Genomic DNA, 25681 nt, shown 5'->3' with positions numbered 1-25681 from the left:
ATATTATTATTATTATTATTATTATTAAGCAATATAAAAATCTTGAATTAACCTTGAATCTTTAGAGGTCCTGTTACAGGCAAGGTCAGTACAGCTCAGACTAAGGTTACTCTGGATAGTGCTTAGTCCACCTGTGTAAAATGATCTGGAAGTCTCAGCCTTTTCCTGAGCAAAGACATGTACAGGGAAGTATGTTTTGGACATACTTTATCAGCCTATACAACAAACTCTCTTTTCAACCCTATAGCTGATCCCTCCTGATCAAAAGCAAAACAAATCAATGGGGCAGCTGTGTGGGGAACACATGAAGTATAATACTTGTGGGGAATACAATATTTGCCTTCTGCCATCTCTGTGCAGAGAAAACAGCCTGGATTGTCAAGATTGGCTGCATGGATCTTTAAATATAATGCCAAAGGAAAACAGAACACCTTTGTGGTTAGGCTGGAGAAGTCATTTAGGTTTTATATTGCGAGATGCGACACTTGGGTGCTCCTTCCTCTAGTCTTATGCAGGTAAGAGCATTGTTCCCCTCAAATAAACTCTGCAGTGGTCTGAAAACTCCTGCATATTGGGACAGTTATTAAGACAGGTTTCCTTTGCTCTGGGGTTATTCAGCTCCTCTATAAGTGAAGCTGTAGGTGTTGGAGTCCATTGTTGCTCCAGAAGGGATGTGGGCAGGCAGAATGCAACTGGCTGCAGCGGAACAGAGCCCAGACCTGGGATCTTACTCATCTGTCCATGCCGCAGGTCACGGAGGCAGCTTGGTTTTGTAGCATATTCAGCACTCCACCTCTGGGGTATTTATGAAGGCTGGCTCATTAGCTCCAGTTATCAGGACTATTTTAGTGCAGAAATACATCAGGCTACTCATACATGGATGAAGACTTGACAAACTTATTTAAACCAAATAAACAAACCAAAGGGTCTACAGCACTTCTGTTGTAACGGCATGAAGGTGTAAAGTTCTAGGTCTGATTAATAAAAACTTGAGCCACTCCTGTCCCCAGGGTGCTTAGCTTCAAAAGAACACCTAAAAGTTTTTGGTTATTAAGAAAAAAGCTAAACTGATGTAGAAGAAGAGAAATCCGGGTTGGACATACATGCTCAAAGTGCTCCATCAAAACCATAGCAGAAGATGCCCAAAGGTTTTAGTGTTCACATGTTGCTCAGAACTGTGAAATTCACTCTCCTGTCTCATGTAGGAGACTGAACGCACACAAACATAAATTTGAAATGGAAAAGGAATAAAACTTCCAATTCAAATCAATTCAAAGTATTAGGCAGCTTTCCAGTCACCTCAGCAGGCTTTGACTGAGTGGTCATACGACCTTTCGTATGTTGGGTATCCAATGGAGGGCAAATAAACCCCTAAAAACCCCTGAACCTGTTTTTAGTTAATGTCTATAATGTTCTGCTGCATTACAAGGCTCTGCAGTAAGAGATGTCTGTTTGAGATGGTGTCCCAGGAGTATCAGTAGTATGACCTTCCTTGAACTGTGAGATTCCCAAATCATCGGATAATGCCATTGTTCTAATGTGTGATGGGTATGTGCCATCGACCTGCCACTTTGTGGCACAGCTCTGAGGGACCAGAAAACAAACAAATAAATTAATCATACCATACCATGGCCATCCTCTATGGAGTAAACCCATCCTCTATGGAGTAAAAGCTCATCAACTCCATAATAACATGCAGCGCCCATGCGCAATCAAACTGTTTAGTTCTTTATGAATTATTCAGTGAGTCCTCCTGGCACTTGGGTTGAGTTGTTTGTTCTCCTGCTGCTGTTTCTCTCCTGCAGCAGTCTCCCCTCACTGTCCAGATTCCACGTTTCATGTTGTTTCCACAGAACCAGTGAGTGATGGACAGGCTGCACCATCCTTGTGGCCAAGCAATGTTCTGCCAATTGATTTCTTTAAATACAAAGCTTTTAATCGACTGCAGATTTTGTTTTCCAGCCTCTCTCCTCTCCAACTCCCTTCTGCTAATCTGCACTTTGTTCTTCTCCCATTTTCCTAATGACACAGCAGTTCAGACAGGAACTGTTTATTGATGTTGCTGCATTAGCAGGCGGAGAAAATCAACCTTCTTGTGACTCTTATGCAAGAGAACCACCACAGTTTTCTTCCTTTTCCAGGTTCAGACAAAACCAAAACTCAATACAGGACTAATAGCCCATTTATGGGAAATATCAAAAGCAGCCATTCCCTTTGAAAAAAGTTTCCTTTTTACTTTCTCACATTCTTGTCTGCAAAGCTTCCCCTATATATGTCCTTGAATTTAGAACTCCTGCATCTCATTTCCTCCAGGAAAGCTTCAGTGGTGTGATGCATCAGCAGAGATGGACTTTCTTTTAATTACATGCTATATTTATCCATAACCCAATAGCACTTGCAGCATGAACACATTCTTAATCAAAACTAAGTAACCTGACCCTTAGAGCTAATGCTTGTTCCAAACTCAGTTGTAAGATCAGTCCCATTAAATTCTCCGGAGGCAAAGACGACACCTTTCTGCAGCACTGAGCAATCACTGATCAGGTAATATCCAATCTCCCTTAAACACAGAAATTGCTGGGCTTTCCTTATTTCCAATAACTTTTACCAAACACCTTCGGCATGAACATGAACCTAAATGCCACTTGCAACGACATTCTTCAGGCTCATTGTGTTTTTGCTGACTTGCAAATGAGAGTCCTTTCTCAGGCCAAAAAGCCTCAGAGAAATTGCAAGGAACCTCCCAGATAAAATCTCTGAAGCTCCTGGTTTTCCTCTGTACATGTGCCAGGCTCAGACGGAGTAAGAAGTTCATAATCAGAAAGAAAATACATTGAAATGGTCATCAAGCAGTCGGGATGGTGTGAGAGCTAGGTGGAGGATCTCCAGTAGCGCCAGGAATCACCTGCTGAGTTGAATTTGGGCAGCAAAGAACAGAACTGATAGAGACAAACATTCCCATCTTCTCCCCTTTCCTCTCCAGCTGTCTTCTGCAACTCCTCTCTCATGAAAATTCACCTCTGTGCTGGCACAGGGAGTGGTGGTGAGACTGAGGAGGGGCAGCTTTCATTCCTTTGGTCCAAGGAATATAAGGAGCACATGTAATTCAGGCACTGCTGCAGCCTTCCAGTCTCCTAGGACTTCACTGGGATACTAGACAAAATACTTGGCAGACCATTCCAACCACTGGTGGAAGACAACCTCCACCAGGAGGAAACCTACTGTGTCTCCAGACATCTCTTTCCTTCAGGCTGCTGCTTACTATGTCTGCAAGGCAAACACGTTAAGTGCAAGTTCCTCTTAAAGTGGCTTCCACCTGCTTCTAGGAGTAGTCAAGAGCATTTTTGGATGATCTGCTTCCTTGCTATCTGAAGGTTAAGACTACCTTATGCTCTATGTAAGCTAAGACAGTGCGTACCCTCGGTCAATGGGATTCAGTGGACATAAAGCAACTTTGTTTTGTGTCCTAATCCTGGGAAGCAAAATGCGTGAGGTGTTTTCCAAAACAATGCCCATCTCTGACCTTTCTCTTACGGCCTATGCAGAAATGTCATGAAGGAGCTAAGGAGAGAAACAACTCAGAAGCAAAACTCTGCATGTTACACACTTTCTGAGTTAGGAACAAAACCAAGGACTAGATTTATTAAGAAATTCCCTCAAAACATGTTTTTCACCTTAAACATTCCCTTTGGAAAGAGGGACATCGGTTTCATTCAACTACATTTACAATTTGAGTACTTCTATAGGGCTGAATCAGAGTCTTTTCTTTGACATAACTTGCTTCTAAACTAACTTTGCTTAGGGAAATGCTGAATAAAAACCAAGGAGGGATTTTAAATGTTGGCCGAGACTGTTGAACTAATAGCTGACCTCTGAACTGCTCCTGGATTACCCAGGGTTTACGGTCATCCTAGGTTTCATTGGAAGGGTCATTTCCTGTAGGACTTCCATCCAGCCATCTGACTTGTGACCTCTTGGATTAGATTTATGACCTTGCAAGGTCACTCTTTAACTCCTTCTAGACTGTTAAGTTGCAAAGAGGACGTTATATGTCATTAGAAAAGCAGTTTTCTCCAGCATGGCAAGGTTTTGGAATGACCTTTAATGCCAGTGTCACAAGACACCACTGATTTCCAAACAATATCAAAACTTTGTAGTTATTCCTACCCTTTTTAATTTAGAAGTAGTTATACAAATTGAAGATATTCCAAATTTGCCAGTATCTGCAAATTTGACAAACAAGTCACCTTATTTCCATGTCAAGGTATTTAAACAAGAGAGACTTGATTTTAAACTCTTCTAAGTATTAACAACTCCCACTGATCTCAATAGGAGCAGTACAAACTCAACATCCCTCAAAATTATGCCAGTAATGTACAATTACAGGAATACATGCTTGCTTTATGTGTTTGTATGTAATTAGTGTTTGTAATTTGTTGGGCAGGAATAGTCTCTTTCCTTAATGTATCTACAGTGCGTAGAACAGTTTGACTTTGCTTTATGGTAACAATGAAATTAAATGCATTGAACAGATTTAATCCTATATAATTTAATATATAATTTAATTTAATACTAATATTTGTATTTAATCCTCTATAATTTAATATAGAGCTTTACTGGAGTGAAAGTAAGAAAACACAAGATTTCTGTGGTTAAACATGAAATGCAATAGATGGACACAACTGCATTTTCAACAGATATATCAAAGTGAAGCACCATGAGCGTGAATTTTCTAAAGACTTCAGTTTCTGAGTTAGGCGCCAAAACCAAGGACTAGATTTATTAAGAAATTCCCTCAAAACGTTGTGTAAAAAGATGAATTAGCTCTTATTAGAAGGAGTCCTCTTGGATGCCAATCCCCAGATGAGGACTCCAGCCATTTGTATGGTCACTTGTGTTACAGCCTGACAACTGTCTGAGAAACCCTCCTTGTTGTGTTCTTTGCCTGTGTTCCAGATCCCACCAGGCTCCGAGCCTTCCGCTGCAATGGCCGTTCCTGCAACCCTCCGGTGGGAAACCTGGCAACAGGGAGGACACCAGTCACCCTCACCACGTGTGGCCAGAACAGCACAGAGCTCTACTGCTTCTACCCAGACCAGAATCTCCTCCATCGGGTCTCCCACGGCTGTGGGCAGCCTCGCTGCACCAAGTGCAATGCCAACCAGCCTGATAACTCCCATCTCCCTGCTGACATGACGGACGATTTCTTTGCAAACCCCATCTCCTGGTGGCAGTCTGCCCAAGGGGTGCACAGGGAAGAAATCAGACTGGACTTTGAAACAGAATTCTACCTGACCCATGTCATCGCTGTGTTCAAGTCACCTCGCCCAGCTGCGATGGTGTTGGAAAGATCCCAGGACTATGGGCAGACTTGGAGGCCCTACAAGTATTTCTCTGTCAACTGTACAGCGACTTTTGGGCTCCAGGATGATCTCATTGAGGAGGGCTCCATGTGCACGTCCAGGTATTCAGATGCAATGCCCTGCACCAGAGGAGAGGTAAGTAATAACTGAGGTTTGAACTGAGTTTAATGTCAAACAGCTGAGGACTGGCTGAAAATCAGAGAGTATGTACTCAAAGAAATGCCATACACACAAATGAAGAAAGGTCACCCATGCCCAAAAGCTTTGTGTTAGAAAATGAAGGGGAAGAAGAAGAATTATATATCAATGAAAACGAATTGAAATGCTTTAAGAAATTTCTTTTATGAGAGTTGCACAGCATAGGATTAACATTGCCTAATTTTACATTGCAGATGCCAGGAACTGAGGTAGAATTCCAACAAAATAAATGTAAAGAAATACACATTTTTAGAGTCTGATCTACCCAAACTGTTTTCCTGCTTTAGGATGACATGAACTGCATGGTCTTTCTTTTTCTTCTCCATATAAAAAGTCCTAGATGATTGGATGACTTTTAAATACATCCTTCCCCTAGGTTGAATGTAGAATTTCTTGTTGGGGATGACCACTCTGATTGCATCAAGCCATAGGCTCCAGAAATGAAACCACTTAGAAACAAAGTGGAAATGAGCAGCCAGGTTTCACTATTCCCATGGAAAAAGGCCCTCCCTTGGTACCAGTATTCTGATGTGCTATTAAACATGTGCAAAAGGCTTTCTTTTAAAATCAATGTACAATTGCTCTGATCATTCGTCTGACAAGAACACTAATGATTGCTTAGTATTCAGATACTTAATTTAGTTATAATGGTTTTCATTCATCAATCTTGAAACTTTTCAGACGGCAAAGAGGGTAAATATCATCAGTATTGTTTTATGAAGGCACAAAGGGAGATTATAAGACATTCCTATAGCCACAACAGAAGCTGGAGTCCTTTCACTTCCTTCTCTCTTCCTCAGAGAGGTCACAATCCTCTTGGTTTCCCTGTCTGGAAATGATCATGCAAGTTTGGCAGTAATACTTTGCTGCATATTAAGCTCAGGTGTGAGGTGAATGGTCCGAATAGGCTTCAAAACCCACAGTGGATTCAGCAGCACACTTCAAAATGCACTTGAGAAAAAAGAAACTAGTGAACTACACCTGAGACAGGGAAACAGCAGTAAGGACTGAGTCCCTCTTTGTGCAACAAGCTAGGAAACATCTCTACACAGTAGAAATCTGGAGCAGATCATCTGACTACTGAACTGCCTTGTTCCTGGAGTAGTAATTCTGCTGGTCAGTTATCATGAAAACATGATAACATTTAAGTCAAATACATCCAAATGTATTCTGCAGAGAGATTACAGTTTGCCACATCAACACACAACCTAGGCAACTAATATGATTTCCACTCTTGTATGCCTTCCTATCAAAAATCTGGGAGCACTTTGCAAGATGCATTTAATGATCTCCAGCACCACCTCAGGGTCCTGTTGCCTTTCCACAGATGGGGAAGAGGAGCACAGAAAAGTGTTTCGTGGTAAACCAGGATAATTCTGGTTGAGTAAGGAAAAGAATACAGGGTCTGAGGTGAATGCCTTGGCCTTCCATGCAAAACAACTCTTCCTTCTCTAGTACAGTGTCCCCTGTTGCCCTGCACTATGTTGGCTTTTGTGCTTACTTTACTTTGAGGAATATCATCCAGACCATGTGTTGCTGCTACAACAAATCTGAGAAGTGGATGGCAAAAAATCAAATAATAAAACATTCATTCAACACAAGCCTTTGTGATAACAAGTGTCAAAATGATTCTGTCAACTTGGGCAGCAGCTACACTGAAATGAATATGAGTATGATTAAATCAATCAACGCTGTGGTAGTAGATGTTAGAAAACACTAGTAAATAGTAAGCACAGTTATATATTTACAGGTCACTCTTGCAGATCCCCAATACTTTCATCAACTGTTACATGAATTCAATACATACAGAGGTCATTTCCTCCAGAGAGCTGAAGATTTCGAGCAGCACACAGGAATCTGTATGGCAACTTAACAGAGAACAAGACAAATATTGTTTTCACAGCACATTAACCCAAAAGGATTCTGAAGTTCTGGAACAGACTTTACAGAGGCCTCTTAATGAATCCATGACATGCCACTATGGCAAGGGTGCAAAGGCATTGGGCTTTTCAGGTCAGCAATGTGACACAGCAGATTCTTTTGTGAATGCAAATAAAGGAAGGCAGAGTGTAGTTATTTAAAGTGGTACCTGATCAGATTTGCCTGACACTGCTACTGTCACTAAAAGTCTCACAGGAGCTTTGCCCACGTGTCTTAGAACTGCCACTTTACACCCTATTTTGGAGATGTCACGAATGCCACCAGGGCATCCCCTCAAGCACCGACTCCAGCTGACTTGGAAGGAAGCTGATAGAATCCCTTTCAGTCATTACTTTCTGCAGTGTTCTCTGCAGTGTTCTCTGCTTCTTTTCCATCTCCACTCCAACCTACCCAATTACTGATCCTGGAGGAGCCGTGGATTGCTGAGGAGGTCACATCACAAGCTGACAGCATTTCTGAAATTGTCAAAACCATTCCAAATTAAATGCTCATTAATGGTCTGAAATAAATGCCAGTTTGCTGAGGGGGCTGAAGCGATTTCTACCCAATGCCACTCAGGTTTTTCTTGGGCATTGTCCTGTTCTTGCAGAGAAGTGACACAAAAGGAATCAAAAAAGAGACATTTACCAAGAGCACTTTGGTTTAAAATCCATGTGGGACACATCATGAAACAAGATTTCAAGTCAACTGGCTTCCAGAACTGAGGATGTAGGTGTGAAAGGAGAAGGTGGTAAAGCTGCAGTAACGTACATGCATCTATAAACTGAGATGCACCTCCCTAAGGCAGCATGTGCTGGTGGTCCTCCGAGACCACTGAAAGAGGCTTTTCCTGGGAGCATGATGGAAAACTTGGCAGAAGAGAAACTTTTAGAAGACTAGAATGGAAGCAAAAGACATTTGGGTGAGTGATGTGAAAATGTCACAATAGAAAATATCACTAAGTTCAGGCATATGCCTTGTCTCTTGAAGATCACCCCTTCTCTTTCACCTCTGACAGGGTCACACATCTCCATTCCATCCAGATAAGGTAGAGCTGAGACAGAAGGTATCATGCATTGGGGAAGTCCTGTAGAAATGCAAGGAGATGACTTCCTAATGTCTCTTCTGCAGTTTTCTTTTACTCCAGCATTTACTAAATCTCTTACTCCTGTTGAGATCCAGAGCACTTCTGCAGCTAGAATCTATCTGAGATCCTAGATCCCCCCTGGAGCCTTCTCTTCTCCAGGGTGAACAAGCCCAGCCCTCTCGGCCTGTCTTCATGGGAGAGGTCCTATGCTCATCATCTTCAGCACATCAACCTTCAACATAACATCATGAACTAAAACCAACCCCGCCTTTTTAAGATCTGTTAATCTACTGTAAGTGCATCTATAGGCATCAACTGAGAACTTTCTTACCTACTTGTCCATCTGTTTGTTTTTCTTGTCTAAAACCTCTGTGCTACATACTCAGGAGCCTAAAATGGGCCTTCAGGTCAGCTAATGTAAATCAAGCCTCTGGCCCAAACAAAAGGGGAAATGACCACAACATTGCATCAGACAGGAGTGGGATTTACAGTTTTAACATCATATGGGGGAAACGGGGACCGAAATATTTCAACCTGCATCCTGACAGCACGTGCATGCAAGGACCTGAGAAATTAAGAGCACGTTTTTAATAAACTGGAATATCAGAAAATGAAAACAAATGTTCTCCTCCATTGAAGAAGATGTTTGCATGGAAGGAAGACATTAGCATGCAAAGTAGGGTAGAACACTGACCTGCTTATAACCACCAGACCCAAGAGGAGACCCTTTCCCTACTGGGCCTGGCTAGTGGAAGGGAGTTTTGAATCAAAGGCTGGTTCATTTATGTGAGTGTCTGTGTGACAGATGACACCAATGAAGTGTGATATAATAAACCCATTACTGGAATTCACTGGGGGCTGGAAGAATTGTGTATGCCTGAATTAAGGAACTGGTTTCTATGGCAACATGTTAAGTGTGCCTTGCACAGAAGACCTGTTCGTTCTCTGTTTTGTGTCCTGTGGTGACCTCTTTAGGGACAGAAGTCCCCAGCAGTGCCTTTTGTCAAAGAGGAGTGGACTCGCTTTGTAGCTAAAAGACTTTTAATCACTCTTCCAAACACACTCCGTGAATGCCAGATCAAGACATGTTGTGATGGGATGGATGCGCTTCTGTCGGCTTCAAAAGCCACCAGGTTGCTCAGACAGAAGCCACAGTCAACCCCATTGGAAGGCCTTTTCCTCTGCACTGGCACTGAAGACCTCTGCTGCCTTTCTCCACCTACAAGGACTCCCTGAGCAAGTTGTGGCAGGGAGGGACCACTGCACACAGACACCAAACCAGGCCAGGGCTCTGTGGAATGTATGTGATCCTGTTCCAAGGACCTACATTTTTTGCTGTCTTTTCTCAGGCTTCTCTTTTCCTGTATTCATGCCAAAACCTTTTGATAAACAAAGGAGGATCCCCCGCACACACACACATACCTCATTAAGTGGCAACATCAATAATTCAAGAGGTCACCACTGAGGCTTCGGTGGCTTCTTCAAGGTCTGATCTCATATGGCAATGGGGTCACTGAAAAGAAACATGCTCAGCACATCACAAGGGTGAATTCCTAGTAGCTAAGATGCAAGGGCAGGGTCTTGCACTGCAGTGAATTGTCCAGCAGTCACCAGGACTGGCTTCTCTAAGTTGTAGGATGCTCGGGTTATTCCGACTGCCAGACGGAAAGGATTCCAGGAGGGATTAGTCACTAGTGAAGGTAAGTGCCCGAATGTTATGACTAGGGCCGTCTGTTCAGCGTTTGCTTTAACTTGAACTGCAGAGGAGACAGAATGCAGAGGCAAGTTGAGAGGAAGCAGTTAACACCAGCAGTGTAAACAAGCAGACAGCACTGCCAGGCCCTGCTTCCCTGGAGGAAGAATTAAGGGGCTCAAGGATTTGTCTCTGAAGGGAATGTGAACTGACACTAGTCCAGCATTCCCATCCCCAGCAAGTGAACTTCAAGAGGGCACCAAGTGTCCTACTTTGACCTGGTTTGTGATGAGCCATTTCAGAGACATTTGGAAACATATAAACCAGCCGGTTTATAAGGTTTTTTGGGCATTGCTTCTGCATTTCCTGAACATACAAGGCAGCAGATATCAAACGAATGTTTCTTCTCACCCTGTTTTATCAAACCTCAGTGGAGTTGCAGCCATTACTTATTTTAAGTTCCAACTGTAAAAAAATTCTTGTCTAAAATGCCATAAATCTTGGAGATTCATTGCTGTCATTGTCAAACTCCAGGCAAAAGAACACTGAACTGTTTGCTCTACACTTGTCCACACATCACTGTCATGGTGAGACTATACACACAGCTAGGTCTGTTCATGTGTAAGATTTCAGACAAGACCTAGAGATACAAGTGGCTCCACTTACAAGAAAAGGATGGTTTCCCATGAGAATACAGCTTGGCTGACATTGGTTGATGCTGACATTGATGGGTTGTTTTACCTTTCCCTGACAACTCAGCAGATGGAGTGAAATGAGTCTCCTCGTGCTCAATCCAGTTCCCAGTCGGGCTGTCTGCATCACAGAACTTCTCATGCCACCCTTTGCCATTTCAGAGCAAGTATCATTCCTCATAATGACAAAGGACACTGCACTTTGTGAGTGGGAGCTATGTAGAATGAAAGGAATTTCGTCCATTCCCTGTATACAGACTGCGAGCTGAAGGGTTTTGTGCCCAATAGTCTAGATTTTGCACTCCAACTACATTCCCTGCCTTGATAGAAGGTCCTGCTTCTCCCTGCAAACCTTGCCTTTGTACATGGATCTACAGATTTACCTCTGGGCATAGCCTGAACCTACAGAATACATTTTGTTTGAGGAAGAGAAAAAGACCGCATGGCTCTTCAGATTTGTCTGCCTCTAACTGCAATTGTGCAGTCTTTCCCCATCATCATCTTGGTAGCAATGCCTAAATATTAATATTAATGCCACAATGACTGGATTACTGGAATAACCTCAAAGCAAACACAAACTGCAGGGATATTGACCCTCTCTGGTTTAGGAAACAGAATGAATTCCAGACGCCACTGTCTTGGTAGTAGCTGAGTCTATCCAGATCGATTTAAATAATCAACTGCACAAATATTTCATTAACAAACTATCATATTCTATACTGGCTTCTAAGTTTTACTCTCTGGAAGGGCAGAAAAGCAGTGGATTGTGACTAAAAATCACTGTTCCGTGAAGCATCAGAATGAGCCTTCAAATTGCTAAGAGAATAGCTAGACTTTCTTTGTGCTCCAACAGTATTTCCAAACAGGAAAAAGACTACTTAGTGAAGACTACTGTACCACAAGATAGAAGAATTAGTTTTAGCCAAGGGGCTCCATCAAATGAATCAGAGGATATTTGCCACTGGGCAGGAAAAATTCTGAGACAATTGTTTACTATTCCTTTAAGAACAAAATCAACTCACATGAAAATCTCTTAATGAAGCGGATTTAGAGCTGATGAGAGTTTTTATTGCAGCTTCCTTCTGTTGGGCCTAGAATAAGCACACAGACATTTCTGACCTCATTAACCTGATTGTGTGCAACACGATCAGCATAGCTTAAGGATGGTTTGTAATATCAAATTCTTGTTCTGCACAGGATCTTCTTTTGTAGCAGGCCATGCATTGGCACTGCCCTCCAGTTATGACTCAGATTCTTTGACCTCAGGCTATGAGCTTGCAAGGGGGAACCTTTGCTGTGTCCACATCTTTTCTATCTAATACTGGCTGGAAGATCAGGTTAAGAAAACAGAATTATCTGCATCAGGAATGGCGAAGCAAAGGATATGGCAAGGAATCAAAAATCTGAAACCCTGTCTCTGGAATGAAGATGCTCTCTTGATTGGCGGTAAAACATCACCCCATGTGAAGCTGTGCCAAATCGTGTACAGCAAACCCAGGCCTCGAACAGTAGCTACCTTTCTAGCTTTGCACACTGACAGCATTCTCCAGACTTCCTTGCTCTCAGAAAGGTCAGGAGAGGACAGGGCAGTGACCATTTTTTGAGGCGCAGCCTGATTGACTTTTGAAGATGAGAATGACAAATATGCGCTTGATAGCAGATATGCAGATAAGCGTGAATGTCCTACTCAGCGTTTAGCTCCAGTGGCAGCTCCTGATTATAAGGGAAACTCAGGATGTAGGATGTATTTCCACAAAGAGTTGAGGCTATAGAGTTGCTGAATACCCTCTACTTCCACCCAGTTCAATGGAAGCAGAAAGATTTCTAAGGTGTCCCTTAGCAGAGCTGGTCAGCATCAGATTTTCTCTGCTCTGTGCACATGCTACTTGTATGAAAGCTGCACACTGGTGTTTAGAGAAATGACTGGGACATTCAGAGCAGTTTGTTACAGCAAAAAAAGAACAGAGCTTGATACCAGATAGCAATTTCATTAGATGAGAAATAGCTTTACAGTGAACATCATGGGAAGCTCTTTTCAGAGCTTCTACCTTCATTAAAAGAAAATAGTTTTTTATTCATTGCAGTCTCTTCATGTCTTTTACATGAATAGAATGGGAAACTGCACGTTTGGGTGGTTATGTCTGAGGAATGAAAAATGAATCATATTTCTGCCTTTCTGCAACAGGCAGAAGTCAAACATCCACCTGTACAGAAGGAATCTGCTTCGTAGGCTTCAGAAACATAAACCTTGTGAACTAAAAAAACAGGAACAATTTGGCTTTGACCAAACAGTCACATTCCCAACCCTGTCTTTTGGTCACAGTGATTTCTCTTCCTTTTTTACAGAAATGAAATGCTTCCCTGTACCATATAAAATTATCAACCCATCCATACAACCACCACCAATCTGGCTCCTAATTCAGGAATCATTTTTTCTTAGGGAACCATAAACCCAAAAACATTTATTTAAAATATAATCATGTCTTTTTAGTACAGAAAAAAAAAAAAGTTTAGTGGTTTGGTTTTGGGTTTTTCTTACGTAAATTATGCATTTATAGAAAAATAATTCAAGCCATGTAACGTGAGATATTAGATTTGTTTTAAACATTCCTCTCACTCTACAATTACTTGAATCAGTTCACGTAGTAGACTAATAAATACAACTTATGGATTGTGACATATTGCTCTTGCCAGTAGGGAACACATATGTTAAGGAAGATCTAATGGTTGGCACTTTAATGTGAGAAGAAACCAACCCAGTATTAAATTTGAGCCAAGAGGTGGTGATTACATTATACTCTTCCTTGTGCTCAAGGGTTTTAACCACCAATATTTCGAGGAGAACATGTCCTCCAGGAGGGAAGAGAGAGGGAAATTCTATTTTCCAGTTTTATGCATATATGAAATAATGCTGCTAAACTGATTTAAATACAAAATAAAGCTGTGTTACATCTGTGCAAAATGCAGCTCACCTAAACCTACCGATACTGGCACAACATATCTGCTTTGTCTCTGCTGATATAAAATGTCTTTGTTTAAGTAAGTCCTCAAGAACTTTGATTTTACAAAGTTAAGGAAGGCTAATTCCTTAGTGGCTGTTGAATCCAAGAACATATAAATTCCACTCCCAAAAGACTCCACTAGTGTTATGCCACCCAAATCAGATCTTTAACACTTAACAAGTCTTGCCTTGGGAGAGATAAGGACAAGCAAATCCAATCTCACCACTGAGCTTATTCCAGACAGAAATGTGTCATGAATTAATCATACAAACTCCTGTACCTCAACTGGAATGGAATACTGTTTTTATTCTTAAAAGGATGCCACAATCCCTATGGGACATCCGAGTTGCTAACATCTGTACTCACAAATAATGTTCAGAGCTCTAAGAGGATATGGAAAATGCCAAAGTAACTCTCCTCAAGAGATGTAAGGCCAGAAACTAAAATATTTGCAAGACAATAAACCCAAAGGGAACCCAACCTTCTTCCAAGCTGTCAAGCAAAGAAACACAACCCAATCCAGCCTTGTGAAAGCAAATGGTCCTGTGCCGAGAGAAAAGCACCCAACAGCTGCTCTTTTGCCTGAAGAACTCAGTGCTGTATGGATGCCATTAAGGCATGGGGAGGATGGAAAATTGCCTGGAGATGCCAAAACATGAATCCATCTCTTTAAACTTACCATACTGTGTACAAAATAGGTTTCTAGTAGTGCAATACAACACAGAATATTTCCCTCTCAGGTAACACAGCATAATGCAAGACTATTGTCATCAAGCAGAAGTATAATGCCAGAGATATTGAGTAAAAAGAAGCACTTTGGCCATTATCTAGTCATTTCCTACAGAGAGGCCCAGTAAAAACTCTTGTTCTTCACCTCATTGACCCTTTCTGTCTCCTGTGAGGAGATCCATAGCTGTTCACAGCTGGGATCTCTGGGTCACAGAGACATTAAGCCTCTTGCCCAGCCTTGTTTAAGGAGGTCACTGCAGGACCAGTGCAGATCTTGCAGAAGCTAATGACGTATCGATTACCTTTATTCAGATGTCTTGTCCTGCAGCACAGTACCCCTTGCATTTATGTTATCAAGCCACTGGTCTGTGGGCATCCTCCAGAGAGCTATCCTGAAAGGACATACCATTGTTACTAAGCATATCTATTAGAGAAGCCATGGACAAGAAAGGTGAGTGTGAAAGCAGAGCTTATAAAATCCAGGAACTCAACAGACTGCTTTACCCTTGATTTCTCTGGTTTATGCCAATTTAAAACAGTTTCACAAGGACTTTTAACCATTAATGTCCCAGCAGTTAGTTTTTAATCCTGCTTTAAGACGTCTGAGCTCTGCAGAACAATTCCATCCAGTTCACTGCCTTGGTCTTTGATTAACTGCCCATGTGGAGGAAGATGTGTGTGTCTGTACACAACCAGGCCCTCAGGACACTGAGAAACCCCTTCACCTCTATGTGGTGCACAGGGGACTGGGAAGAAGGAGTCGGGGTTCATAAAATTGGTTTCCACTAGAAAGATCAGACCTGGGGAACTGGGAAGCGGAGACTGGGGCTTTGTCTGTGAATCCATCAGTAAGAGGAATGCTGGGCACCTGGACAAAGCAGAATGGGCCATTTGCTTATGGTTCCATTGCCTGGGGGAATGTAGACATTGAGGTGGAAAGGCCAGGGCTGTTTTGTCATGGCTTCATTGCTCAGGGGCATGTAGGCACCTGCATTGCACAGCCTGGGCAATCTGCCCACAGCTCTATCAAACAGGGAAACACAGGCACCTCTGGTCTCACCAACAGGGCTGTTTGCAGCTTTGTAAGTAGCTGACAGTGTAAGAGAAGGGAAATACAAGAGAAAACAAGAAACCAAACAGAAAATGCAGTGGGCAGGTGGGAAATGTACCACTGCTTTGCTGTTGTACAGCCTGGTGTAGTTCTGTGTGAAGCCTGGCAGCTGATTCTGTTAGTTTTAGGGGGTTTATCTCCCTATGTGCCATCGACATGCAACAGAATTCTCTTCTAGGCATGTCTCACAAGCTCTTTTCTGGCTCCTGCAAGCAAAAAGGAGCAAAAGGATTTTATATGCTGCAAGTATTCAAACTGGTCAGTTCACTAAGAAAGAAAGAAAAAGAAAAACACACGAAGAGAGAGAAAGGGGGAATCCCTATGGAAACAAAAAGCTTTCACTCCACTGATGGAGTCAGTCAGACAGGTACTGTCACCATTTATAAAGCAGGGCCAAAGAACCCCAAGGGCAAGTCCCTCTGCTATGATGGAAAAACTCAATCAAAGTTGAAAATAGCTCTCAGTTTGGAGTTAGCATGGACGTGATAGACATCTAATCCTGGGTATGAATGCAACCAGCTCTCTAGTCTGCTGAACAGCAAGAAGTGACTGGGCTCAGTAACCCCAGGGAGAGATGTTTAAACTCCTCTCACTTAATTAAAACTCCTTAGTTATCTCACTCCTGTGAGACAGGCACTTCCTATCTCACGGGAGTGAAAGCAGGTACACAATCACTTGCTGTGGTGTTCTGGGATCAGTCACAGCCCCACGACTGCTTACGCAGAGTCTTCTAAATAGGAACTATTACTGAGTATCACCTTGGGATGTTTGCTGTGTATGCAGAGTCCTACATCTATTCTTGGATGTCTATCTTCTGTCTTTCAGGTGATCTATCGCGCCTTAAGTCCAGCTAACAAGATTGAAGACCCCTACAGTCCTGAGGCTCAAGATCTCCTGAAACTCACCAACCTCCGCCTCCTTTTGTTGAAAAGACAGGAATGTCCCTGCCATAGTTTGGGATTGGTGGAGAAACCCCAGAGGTTTGCTCACTATGCTATTTATGACCTGATCATCCGGGGAAGCTGCTTCTGCAATGGGCATGCAGAGGAATGTGAGCTTGCCAACAGGACAGGAGTCATGGAGAATGTGGTGAGTTCTAGACATTCACTGACTTACTAGTGTTAGCACAAGCATTGTGCTTTCTCAGCCTAACTGTACATTTTGTGTAGGATTCTGTTCAAGCCTCCCTAAAAAAGGGCAGCACTGTCAATCCACATCAGTGAAACCTAAACCACGCTGGGAAAAGATTTCTTCTAATCCTTGCTGCAGTTTCTATGATTCTGTGAACAGCATTCAGGATGTGAAATTAATTCCCCCTCTCTTTTGCCCATTCAGCTTAAAATAAGACAAAATATTTTATTTTAAAACCGAATCTTGTAGGAAAATGATTCTATAGTACTATGGACAGTCACTCCCTGGTCAGTCTTTCATCTGTGTTTGACCCTGGATGTGCAGAAGTGAGCTGTGTTTGTATGAGAAGCTGTGATTCAGAGGGAATGACTGCTGTCTCCTTTTTGATTTACCTGCAAGTTTTATATAGGGGAACTGTAATAAGTCACAGGGGAATCACAGAATTATAGAATCATGAAATGGTTTGTGTTGGAAGGGACCTTAAAGCTCATCCAGTTCCAACCCCCTGCCACAGGCAGGGACACCTTCCACTAGAGCAGGTTGCTCAAAGCCCCATCCAACCTTGCCTTTAACACTGTCAGGTTTGGGCCATGCTAACCAAATATCCAGGTACATCTTAAAACATACATCACAGACAGAATTCAAGCTACTTTAAACTAGTCAACACTCCACTGGTTCCGGAAGTCTGTCTGTCTCTGTAATGGGTTTTGAAAACCAAAATAACCCTTAGAACTTTAGTCCCTGGTACACTCTGACGCAATAGGCTCAAGAAATACATCCTCGGCTAATTTCTGTCCCTTTAGATATATGGTACACTTGACATTTTGGTTTATCTTCTTCTGGAATGTGTATTCATTGTCTTCCTTTCAACTTTTCTAGGTTCAGAAGTAGATACTGAAAGATAATTAGGACTGTATGAGTCTGACAATACTTGCAAAATCATTTCTGCATCAGTTCCATCTGTGGTATAAATCTGATTCAGCCACAGTATTCTAGCACTAGGTGATACTATCAATCAGATTCAGTTAACTATAAATATAAATATAGACTCATTTATTACATAACTGTGGGGAGAAAAGCTGTTTAAAGAGTGCATCCTCCCTGCTGCAAACTGTTAAATATACACATAGCGAAACCAAACAGCTGAATAACATGCTAAATGAATGCAGCTGGAAGAAGAACAAACACTGTCCCTCAGAGAAGGAAAACACAACATTGTGTATATTACTGGCATAACCATTGTAAACTATGACTGGGGTTTTTTTCCCCACTAGTCACAAGGGAATAGAATCTTTTTGTGCCACAAATGACTTCATGGGGCAGAAGGTGAAGTAGTTTTGATGAATTGCACTTCATGAGTGACTCATGTCCCAGGAGCCAAGAGGGTGGATGGATCACATCATATGCAAGGCCCAGTTATTAGCAAGTCTTTGCCTAAGCAGTTCAAATGCAACAGTGAGAAAAGTGAGAAAAGCCTTCCTGTTATGTGTTGCTCTACAGTAAGTTATTTCTTCATTAAGTTCCAATGAAGTACGAGCTGTTAGGTTTGGGATCTGCTTTCATGACACATTTTAGCTGAGTCCAGGGGTGCTCCAGAGCAAAGGTTACAAAGCAGAAAGCACCCATAGACACAACACAAAATCTAGACCAAAGTCCTTGCTGTTTGCCAAACATTTCACAATTCTCCTTCTGGTCCATGAGAAGCAAGTATGGACAAAGGAAAGCAAATGTGGATTAGAATGGTTTTGTGTAAAGCATTAGGGGTTTTTTACTGGTTAGTTATTGGTACCTACCCTGCCAGGAAACTCTTACAAGTGGCCTCGGATGTTTCTTTTGCTTCTTTATCCTGTTTACAGACACAAACTTGACTCCCTGTGGGTCTGATCCTCCCCACTGAAGCAAATGGAAAGTTTTCCACTTACTTCAAAGGGAGCAGGATCTGGCCCTAAGTAAATTCCTTGTTCGACATAATGGAGGTTACATCAGGTAAAGCTTGTTTTTCTAAAGGAATTTTGTAGGTGGCTTGGCTGTCGTATCCTTTGCAAATGTTACCTCCTCTTCAGATACCTCGTGCAGTTTTGCTGATAATCCCCAGCTCAGTTTCCACATTATCTGATCCAGGCTGTGCCAGTCTGTGTGATGTCCAGCACTCAGAGATGCAGGAACTGCACTCTCTTGTCGCTGGCAACTCAGAAAGTAGGTTTTGTTTAAGAAAAAGTTACTCTGTGCACATCAACTATGTAAGCAGTGTCAGGAATGTTAAATAAATATCACAAGACCTAGATCACATCAGAATAAATTCTAGATGCAGATCCCTGTGCTGTTTTTTTTTTTCCCTTGAATATGGACTTCAAGCTCTGCCCATAATGATCTGAAAACATAGAAGATCATATAAATTACGGAGCAAAAGGTAGTCATGAATTACATGAACTACATGAAAAGAAAGTGGTGTTGCTGACACCTTTGCTACCCGCAGTGGACCAAAGCACTTCACAGGAATCCTTGTGGGAACGTGCAGGTGGATGAGGAAGTTTCAGGTATTTGTGTTCAGAGATGAAAAAGAAGCTGACGGGGGAGCATCATGGAAAGGTTCTCTTTAATTTTAGTGGATAGTTGCAGTGGGTTCCTAGTTTCCTAGGGTGAGATGTGCTTCAAAACCATGACTCTAAATGACAGTTAAGTCAACTAGATTGTCCTCCCCTCCCAGCAGAATCAGCACTTCTTTGCTTTACAGGCATTCCGGCTGGAACAGCAGGGACACTTGTAAGCAGTAGTTCACCCAGTTCTGAACTGATGTTCAGGTAATGTTAGATCTAAAATGGTTCCAGGGACCGTTCCAGGGTGGTTTAGTAGTGCCTATCCCTGCTTTTCCACTGTGCTTCTACCCTCTTCTAAAAATCATCAGTGTGTTTGATATCCATGCAGGTTCTCCATGAGCTCCACTGAGAACCTGTGGTTTGCAGCCAGAGCATCTGGCATTCATACCACCAACATGATGTTTTGAGTATCTATGGTTTAGAGAACAACCACAGTTTTGACGGTATGATCCATGTCATGGTTCACTCAGCAGGAATTCTGCAATTATAAAGTCAACAAGTTTTTCCTACTTTTTATTATTGTTGTGGAAATATCTTTTACTACTGGAGTCCAAATCAGAAAAACATGCCTATTGAGGAATGGCATTTAAACACAAGCCTGAGTGCTTTCCTCAATCAGGGCTCAGTGTAGATCCACCCATGCAGAGACTCATCTTGCTTATAGGAAACTGTCTCTTATTTTGTGGGATGTGGTAGCAAACAATTTCCTATCTGATATTATTAATCTTTAAGCAGCTTTTCTTAAAAGCAATGGCTATGGGGGAGCTATTTAAATGCATTTTAATTTCATTGCTTAACTGCTGTCTTTATTAGTATTTTTTGTTGTTTTAATCACTTAAGCGATGTTCTTTGCTACTTTCATCTCTGTGAAAGAACCATAATAACCCTGCTAGTAAAAACATTTGATTGGAAACACTTGTAAGTGTATTTTAGGGTTGGTAAAATAAGCCTTCTAGTTCTTTTAAGGATTGTGTTTCACATGAAAGCTACAAGAATCTCTGTGTGTGTCCAAAAGAGAGAAATAATTGCTTCATCTCACAGCTATCAGCCACCCCTTGCTACCAATACCTCTCTGATGTCCCATTGTACCACATATTTCTGAGGCTCTTTCATTTAAGCTCCATGCAGTGTAAACTGTTCCGAATTGAATTTGACACAGCCACCAACACTAGGAAGTTGCTGTGATGTGACACTCATAGAGGCTGCTGGATTTGGCCTCATACATTAAGTCCTTCTGCTTTAAGCTCCCTTGGGACTGAACAGATTGCTATGCTGTTTCTGTCCTCAGCTCACCTACGTGTTACTAGAACAAAAGTTTTCAGCCTTTTACCAAGGCTTTTCAAGGCTTTTCAGCCAATTCACTCATCCTCAATAAATCTCCCAGGAATTCAAGCAAATCTTTCTAGAGTTGTTCCTTGTGGGTACCTGGAGTTTGCATTTTAATGCACACAAAATACAGAGCAATTTTGCACAGGATTATAAAGAGATTCCATATTGCCTTTGGAGCCTTCAGGCATTTAGGATCCTTCTCTTGATGTGCAGAAGTTTTCTGCTAAATCATGGGCTTTCTTGACTTTTTACTCCCTTCCTAGATCATAAATTTGGCTGGTCCTGACTCTTTTCCAGCCCTGTCCTTCCCCACTCCCCAAGCTGCAGCCATCTGCAGAGAACTTGCAAAAACCTATTTTTCTCTTGGCTTCATCTATTCCATTACTCAACATAATTTCACTTGAATGGGAGCTATGCATGCTGCCAAGTTCAATCCATATGGAGGCAAAAATTCAGAGCTCCCAGGCCCACTTTGGGAGTGGATTTTCAATCACACCCCCCTAGAGCCGCTGTGGATTAACCAGTAGAAACCCAGCTAAGTCGAGACAGTTGCTGGGGTTAGCCAGACTTCCTACAAAGTAAACGACAGTATTATTTGCCTGTTGAATGAACAGGTCATGTCCATACTTCTCCCAACTGTTCACAGTGTGGTAACCCATTATGCCTGACCTGTAAACCCGCAAATCCTTGTTCATATATGGGAATCTAGAGTTTCTCCCCTGAAAACTAAATCTAGGTCTTTCTACAGCAAAGGTAGTTCAGTGGCATCAGGAACAAAGCCTTGATCAAGACCAAACTCACTTGTGCCATGCAGTTTCGGGAGATCTGAACAGTGGGATTTACTCATTGTGCTGAGATTCAGACATTCACCTATTAAAATACTGACCCTCGCTTCCCTTTCTGCTTCCTCCATTCTTAAGACACTCACTAAAAGCTGGTTCCTGCTGTAGTTCAGGGGCTGCATTTCAGAGTGACAGCAGTTACTTGTATGCAGTTTGTTACACACCGGTTGTTGGCACTGTAGGTAAAAGTAAGAGGACAGCCTAGCCCAAAAATGGATAAAAACCAAGCTAGCATTCAAAAAGAAAACAAGGAAGCAGAAGAAATGTGAGCTAAGGCACAGGCAAGTATGTGTGTAAAGGCTGATGGAGGTGAATTCAGAGGATGGAGCTGTGTCTTGACACAGTCACAGCTGAGTTATATCCCCTTACATGAAGCATGAATTTTGTACCTCTTCCAGTCTATTTGTCCTGTTCTTTTGTTAGTGTTCAAAAAGGTCTCAGTGGTGCCAGTCTGGATATTCAGCTAAACACTATCACTGGTTTTCCTTCACCATTACCTATTCAGTGAATTTGGAACCAGCAGCAGCTCATTCACTCACCGCTACAGAGACCAAAACCTGTATGGGCTCAGGTGGCCTTGCCACAAGTGTCCCAGCTCCACTCACCCTTGCCAAGTTCCCCCAGACTTCATTTACCAAAGTGACCAAGTATGAGCCAGAAATTCAATTCCCTCAGAAAACACCCATATGTGTATTTGGTTTTAGACACATACACTTGTTAGACCTTCTGCCAGAAACCAGTAACTTACATATAGGAAAATAATGGCTATTTTTTCCACTCCTGATTCGAGAAGGAATTTGAACTGTTAACCTACCCATAGCAGGCACTGTAACCTGGGACTTACTCCCAAGCCACCCATTCTTTTAGGTCCTTGTGAATATAGAAAAGATAACGGCCTCTTAAAAGTCAAATGTGCTCTCCTCAGAACCTGATGTTGAAGGATTGATTATAAATGTACATGGATACATCTCTGCATTTGGACAGACAACAGAGCCGATGTGAACTGCAAGAGAAACAAAGCAGTGCAGCAGACACTGTTTGGTATTTAAGCACTCAAAATGACCCAGAAAGAGCAGTTTTGCTATAAGCAGGTAAGGGACCAGCCTCTGATGTCATTGCAAACTGCCGCATCCAAAATTTCTCTGGCAATATCACAAAGTGAATACAGAGCCCAAAGACAAACATTTTCTCTGAATCAGCAACAGTTGCTCTGTTCTGGAAGGCTTCCAAATGTACCCTTCATTCATTAGGAAAAAAAAGCCCTAAAATAGACTGAGAAAGAGCAACAACCACAACATTTACTGAAAGGAGAAAAGGTAAAAGAAACTATAAGGGTAGAGAGAAAGCACAAGGTGTCAGGTATTGTACAGAGCTGAACAGAGTTTAAAACGTCAAACACATTGCAGGAGAAGCAGATGGGAAATTTCCACTGGTTCTCTCAGCTGCAAATCAGGAATCAGGTGAAGCAACTCTGTGCAGTCAAAGGTGAATAAGTATCATGTCATTTCTTGGACCCATTGCATGAAAGCAGAATATGGTTCTACACCATTTGCTATAAACCAGCCACAAGTTACTGAGCTCAATGGAAGAACCACTGGATGAAATTGATGGCTTAGTACAGCAGGTCAAGCTACATCATTGGAACTGATCCTCCTGGCATTAAGATCCATGAAGCTATAACCTCTTTTATGTCCTGATTCAAAACTGCTCAGGTGGTAGATGTACAAATCAAAGCCTTTGGCAGCAATACCCGACTTGTAACAGCACGACTGTACTGTGAGGCAGATGAAGGAACTAATCCAGATTAAAGATACTAGTGCCAAGGGGAAAAAAGGCAGTTTTAGCTTTTGTTTTAACATGGTTTAGCCTCAGAGCCCAATTCACACGTGACTCAGGGCATGATGCAGGTGATAGCATAGAAAGTAGTAAGGAAAGCAGAAATGTCTCAAACCAAGATTGCCCCAAAGACTTTACATGATGAAACCACAGCCTGAGAACATAGTTGCTGTACCTAAATATTGCTACAGGCCTAAATACTTTTGTATGTAGGGATCAGCGTATGTTGAGTGATGCAGCATCACATTGAACATTGAGGATAAAGTGAAATATGAGAGATGTAAACCAGAAATCTTCCACATCTCAATCTCCTGTACCAATACATTTATATGTATTTATATAAATCAATGTCATAAACTAATCGGGCTTTAGCTGAACACTGGCTAGGTTTTGTAACTGAGGGCATGGATCTCATGCAAGCCTCTGTTCCTCACACCTTGCTTTCAAGCTCATTCACCTGGATTGCCAGCTGCAAATCTAGAAAGCTGAAGCATTTTTTGCTCAGATGCCTCCTAGTAATCAGATATCCTTAAGTTTCCAATGACATTAATTCAGTGCAAAGTACTGTTATCAGGGTTCTGAAGGCACTAAAAGGACTTTAACAGCCCCAACCAGCTCCACCTGGGTCTCCTGCCCACCTCTCTGTCCATTGGCTGGGGTGTCCATTTAAGCTCAGCTCTGTGCTCTCAGTCTCTCTTTAAGCTCTGCTGCAGATGTGTGTGTCTGCATTCCTGCCTCTGCCTCCTGGATGGATTGGGCCTGTGCTGTAGGTAGTTTCCCTCCTGGTGGACCCCTTTGCATGTGTTGTAGCTTGTTTCTCATTTTATCTCCTGGATGGACTTTAAACCTCTGTTGTGAGTCTGTTTCTAGGCCTGTCTCTTGCTGCTCCTGAATTGCCCCTGGTCCATCCCTTGCTGTGTCTGGGGCTGCCCCCTGCTTTCTAGAGCATAGGAAACTATCAGTGTAGTTCCTCTGAATCTGTACTTCTCTATCTTATGGTGGCAAGACCACCTCTGTGTTCCAATGAGCTCCAGTTCATCTTGAGGTCTTGTATTGGGTAGAGAGCACAATCCTCTTGAGTTTTGGACCCATTTTTGTGAGAGATGTGGACTTCAGCAGTGAATAACAAGTCAGGGACATGCCTGCTCTTTGTGTCGGTGTTGAGTGTGACTCTCGCATTCCCTTTTCCCTAAGCAGATATCCCATTTCCTATTTTATCTGACAGCTTCCTGTATTTCATTCTTGTTCTTTCCTGGACTTTGGTCCCTGGCTGCCTATCCTATCTCTTCCTCTCTAACAGAACAAAGTGGTTTTCTCATTACTTGCAGCCACTTCACCTATCCTTATTTCACCTCATGCTGAAGTGTAACGGGTCCCTTCTACAGCTCAGTTTCTCTTGCATTAACCAGTCTTTCTGCAATGGCTGCTTACCTCCATGAATCACCTTCCTTGTGTGTGTCCTACTTAAGCTGTTTGCTTTCTTATCATCCCCGACTCCTTTCTGTACTTCATTGTCACATCATGTTGCACTCTCCTCATTAGCTGCTTTCACCTACGAATGCTGTCTGAGATACCCACCCACAGATAACCCATGGCAGACGTGCTTTCTCTTCCATTATTCTCTACCTTTGCCCCAATACCCATCAATTCTTTTTTGTGTAGGTTTAAGCATAAGGAAAAGGTTAGTCCTCAGACCAAACACTTTCTAAAGTTCCACGCCAGCTCCACTATTGACTTCTGCCTGCTCAGAGCTCTCCTGTCTGCTGGCTGCTTGGCTTTTCAACCCTTTTGTCTAAGCCAGTCATCCTTCCACATGTATTTGGGAAACTGTTCAATAGCAGGGATCACAGGCAGGAAGCTTCCTTTATGCCTCACAACATGCCATTCCTAGATAGCCTCAAACTACAGTTTGCAATAAACCAGTGGGCAACAAACTAATGCATCTACTGGCTGGACTCTTCCTTTCTCACTGAATTTTCCTGTTTACTTTCTGAATAACTGTTCCTGAGTGTTCGCACCATCTGTGCAGTGCACTGTAAGCACAGGCTCCTGTGGAATAATGAATATTTGATCATGTCGTTAAGGCTAACCCAAGATTGCATGGTTTAATTCTGCCAATTCCCAACTGTACAATCCCATTTCTTTCATGTA

General features: G+C 42.3%; 1 protein-coding gene across 1 annotated transcript in view; it reads left to right on the top strand.

Annotated features, from left to right (window-relative positions):
- LOC115614168 (netrin-4-like) overlaps positions 1-25681 on the top strand; it is a 43505-nt gene that overhangs the window by 2535 nt on the left and 15289 nt on the right. The window contains exons 2-3 of the mRNA XM_030500568.1: positions 4957-5498; positions 16621-16884. Coding sequence (XP_030356428.1) covers positions 4957-5498; positions 16621-16884 — 806 coding nt within the window. The remainder of the gene's footprint in view (positions 1-4956; positions 5499-16620; positions 16885-25681) is intronic.

This window comes from Strigops habroptila, chromosome 11, assembly GCF_004027225.2.
Source record: "Strigops habroptila isolate Jane chromosome 11, bStrHab1.2.pri, whole genome shotgun sequence".
NCBI lineage: Eukaryota > Metazoa > Chordata > Aves > Psittaciformes > Psittacidae > Strigops > Strigops habroptila.
Note: the sequence above shows the minus strand (reverse complement) of the source record. Positions and strands in the feature narration are given on the sequence as shown.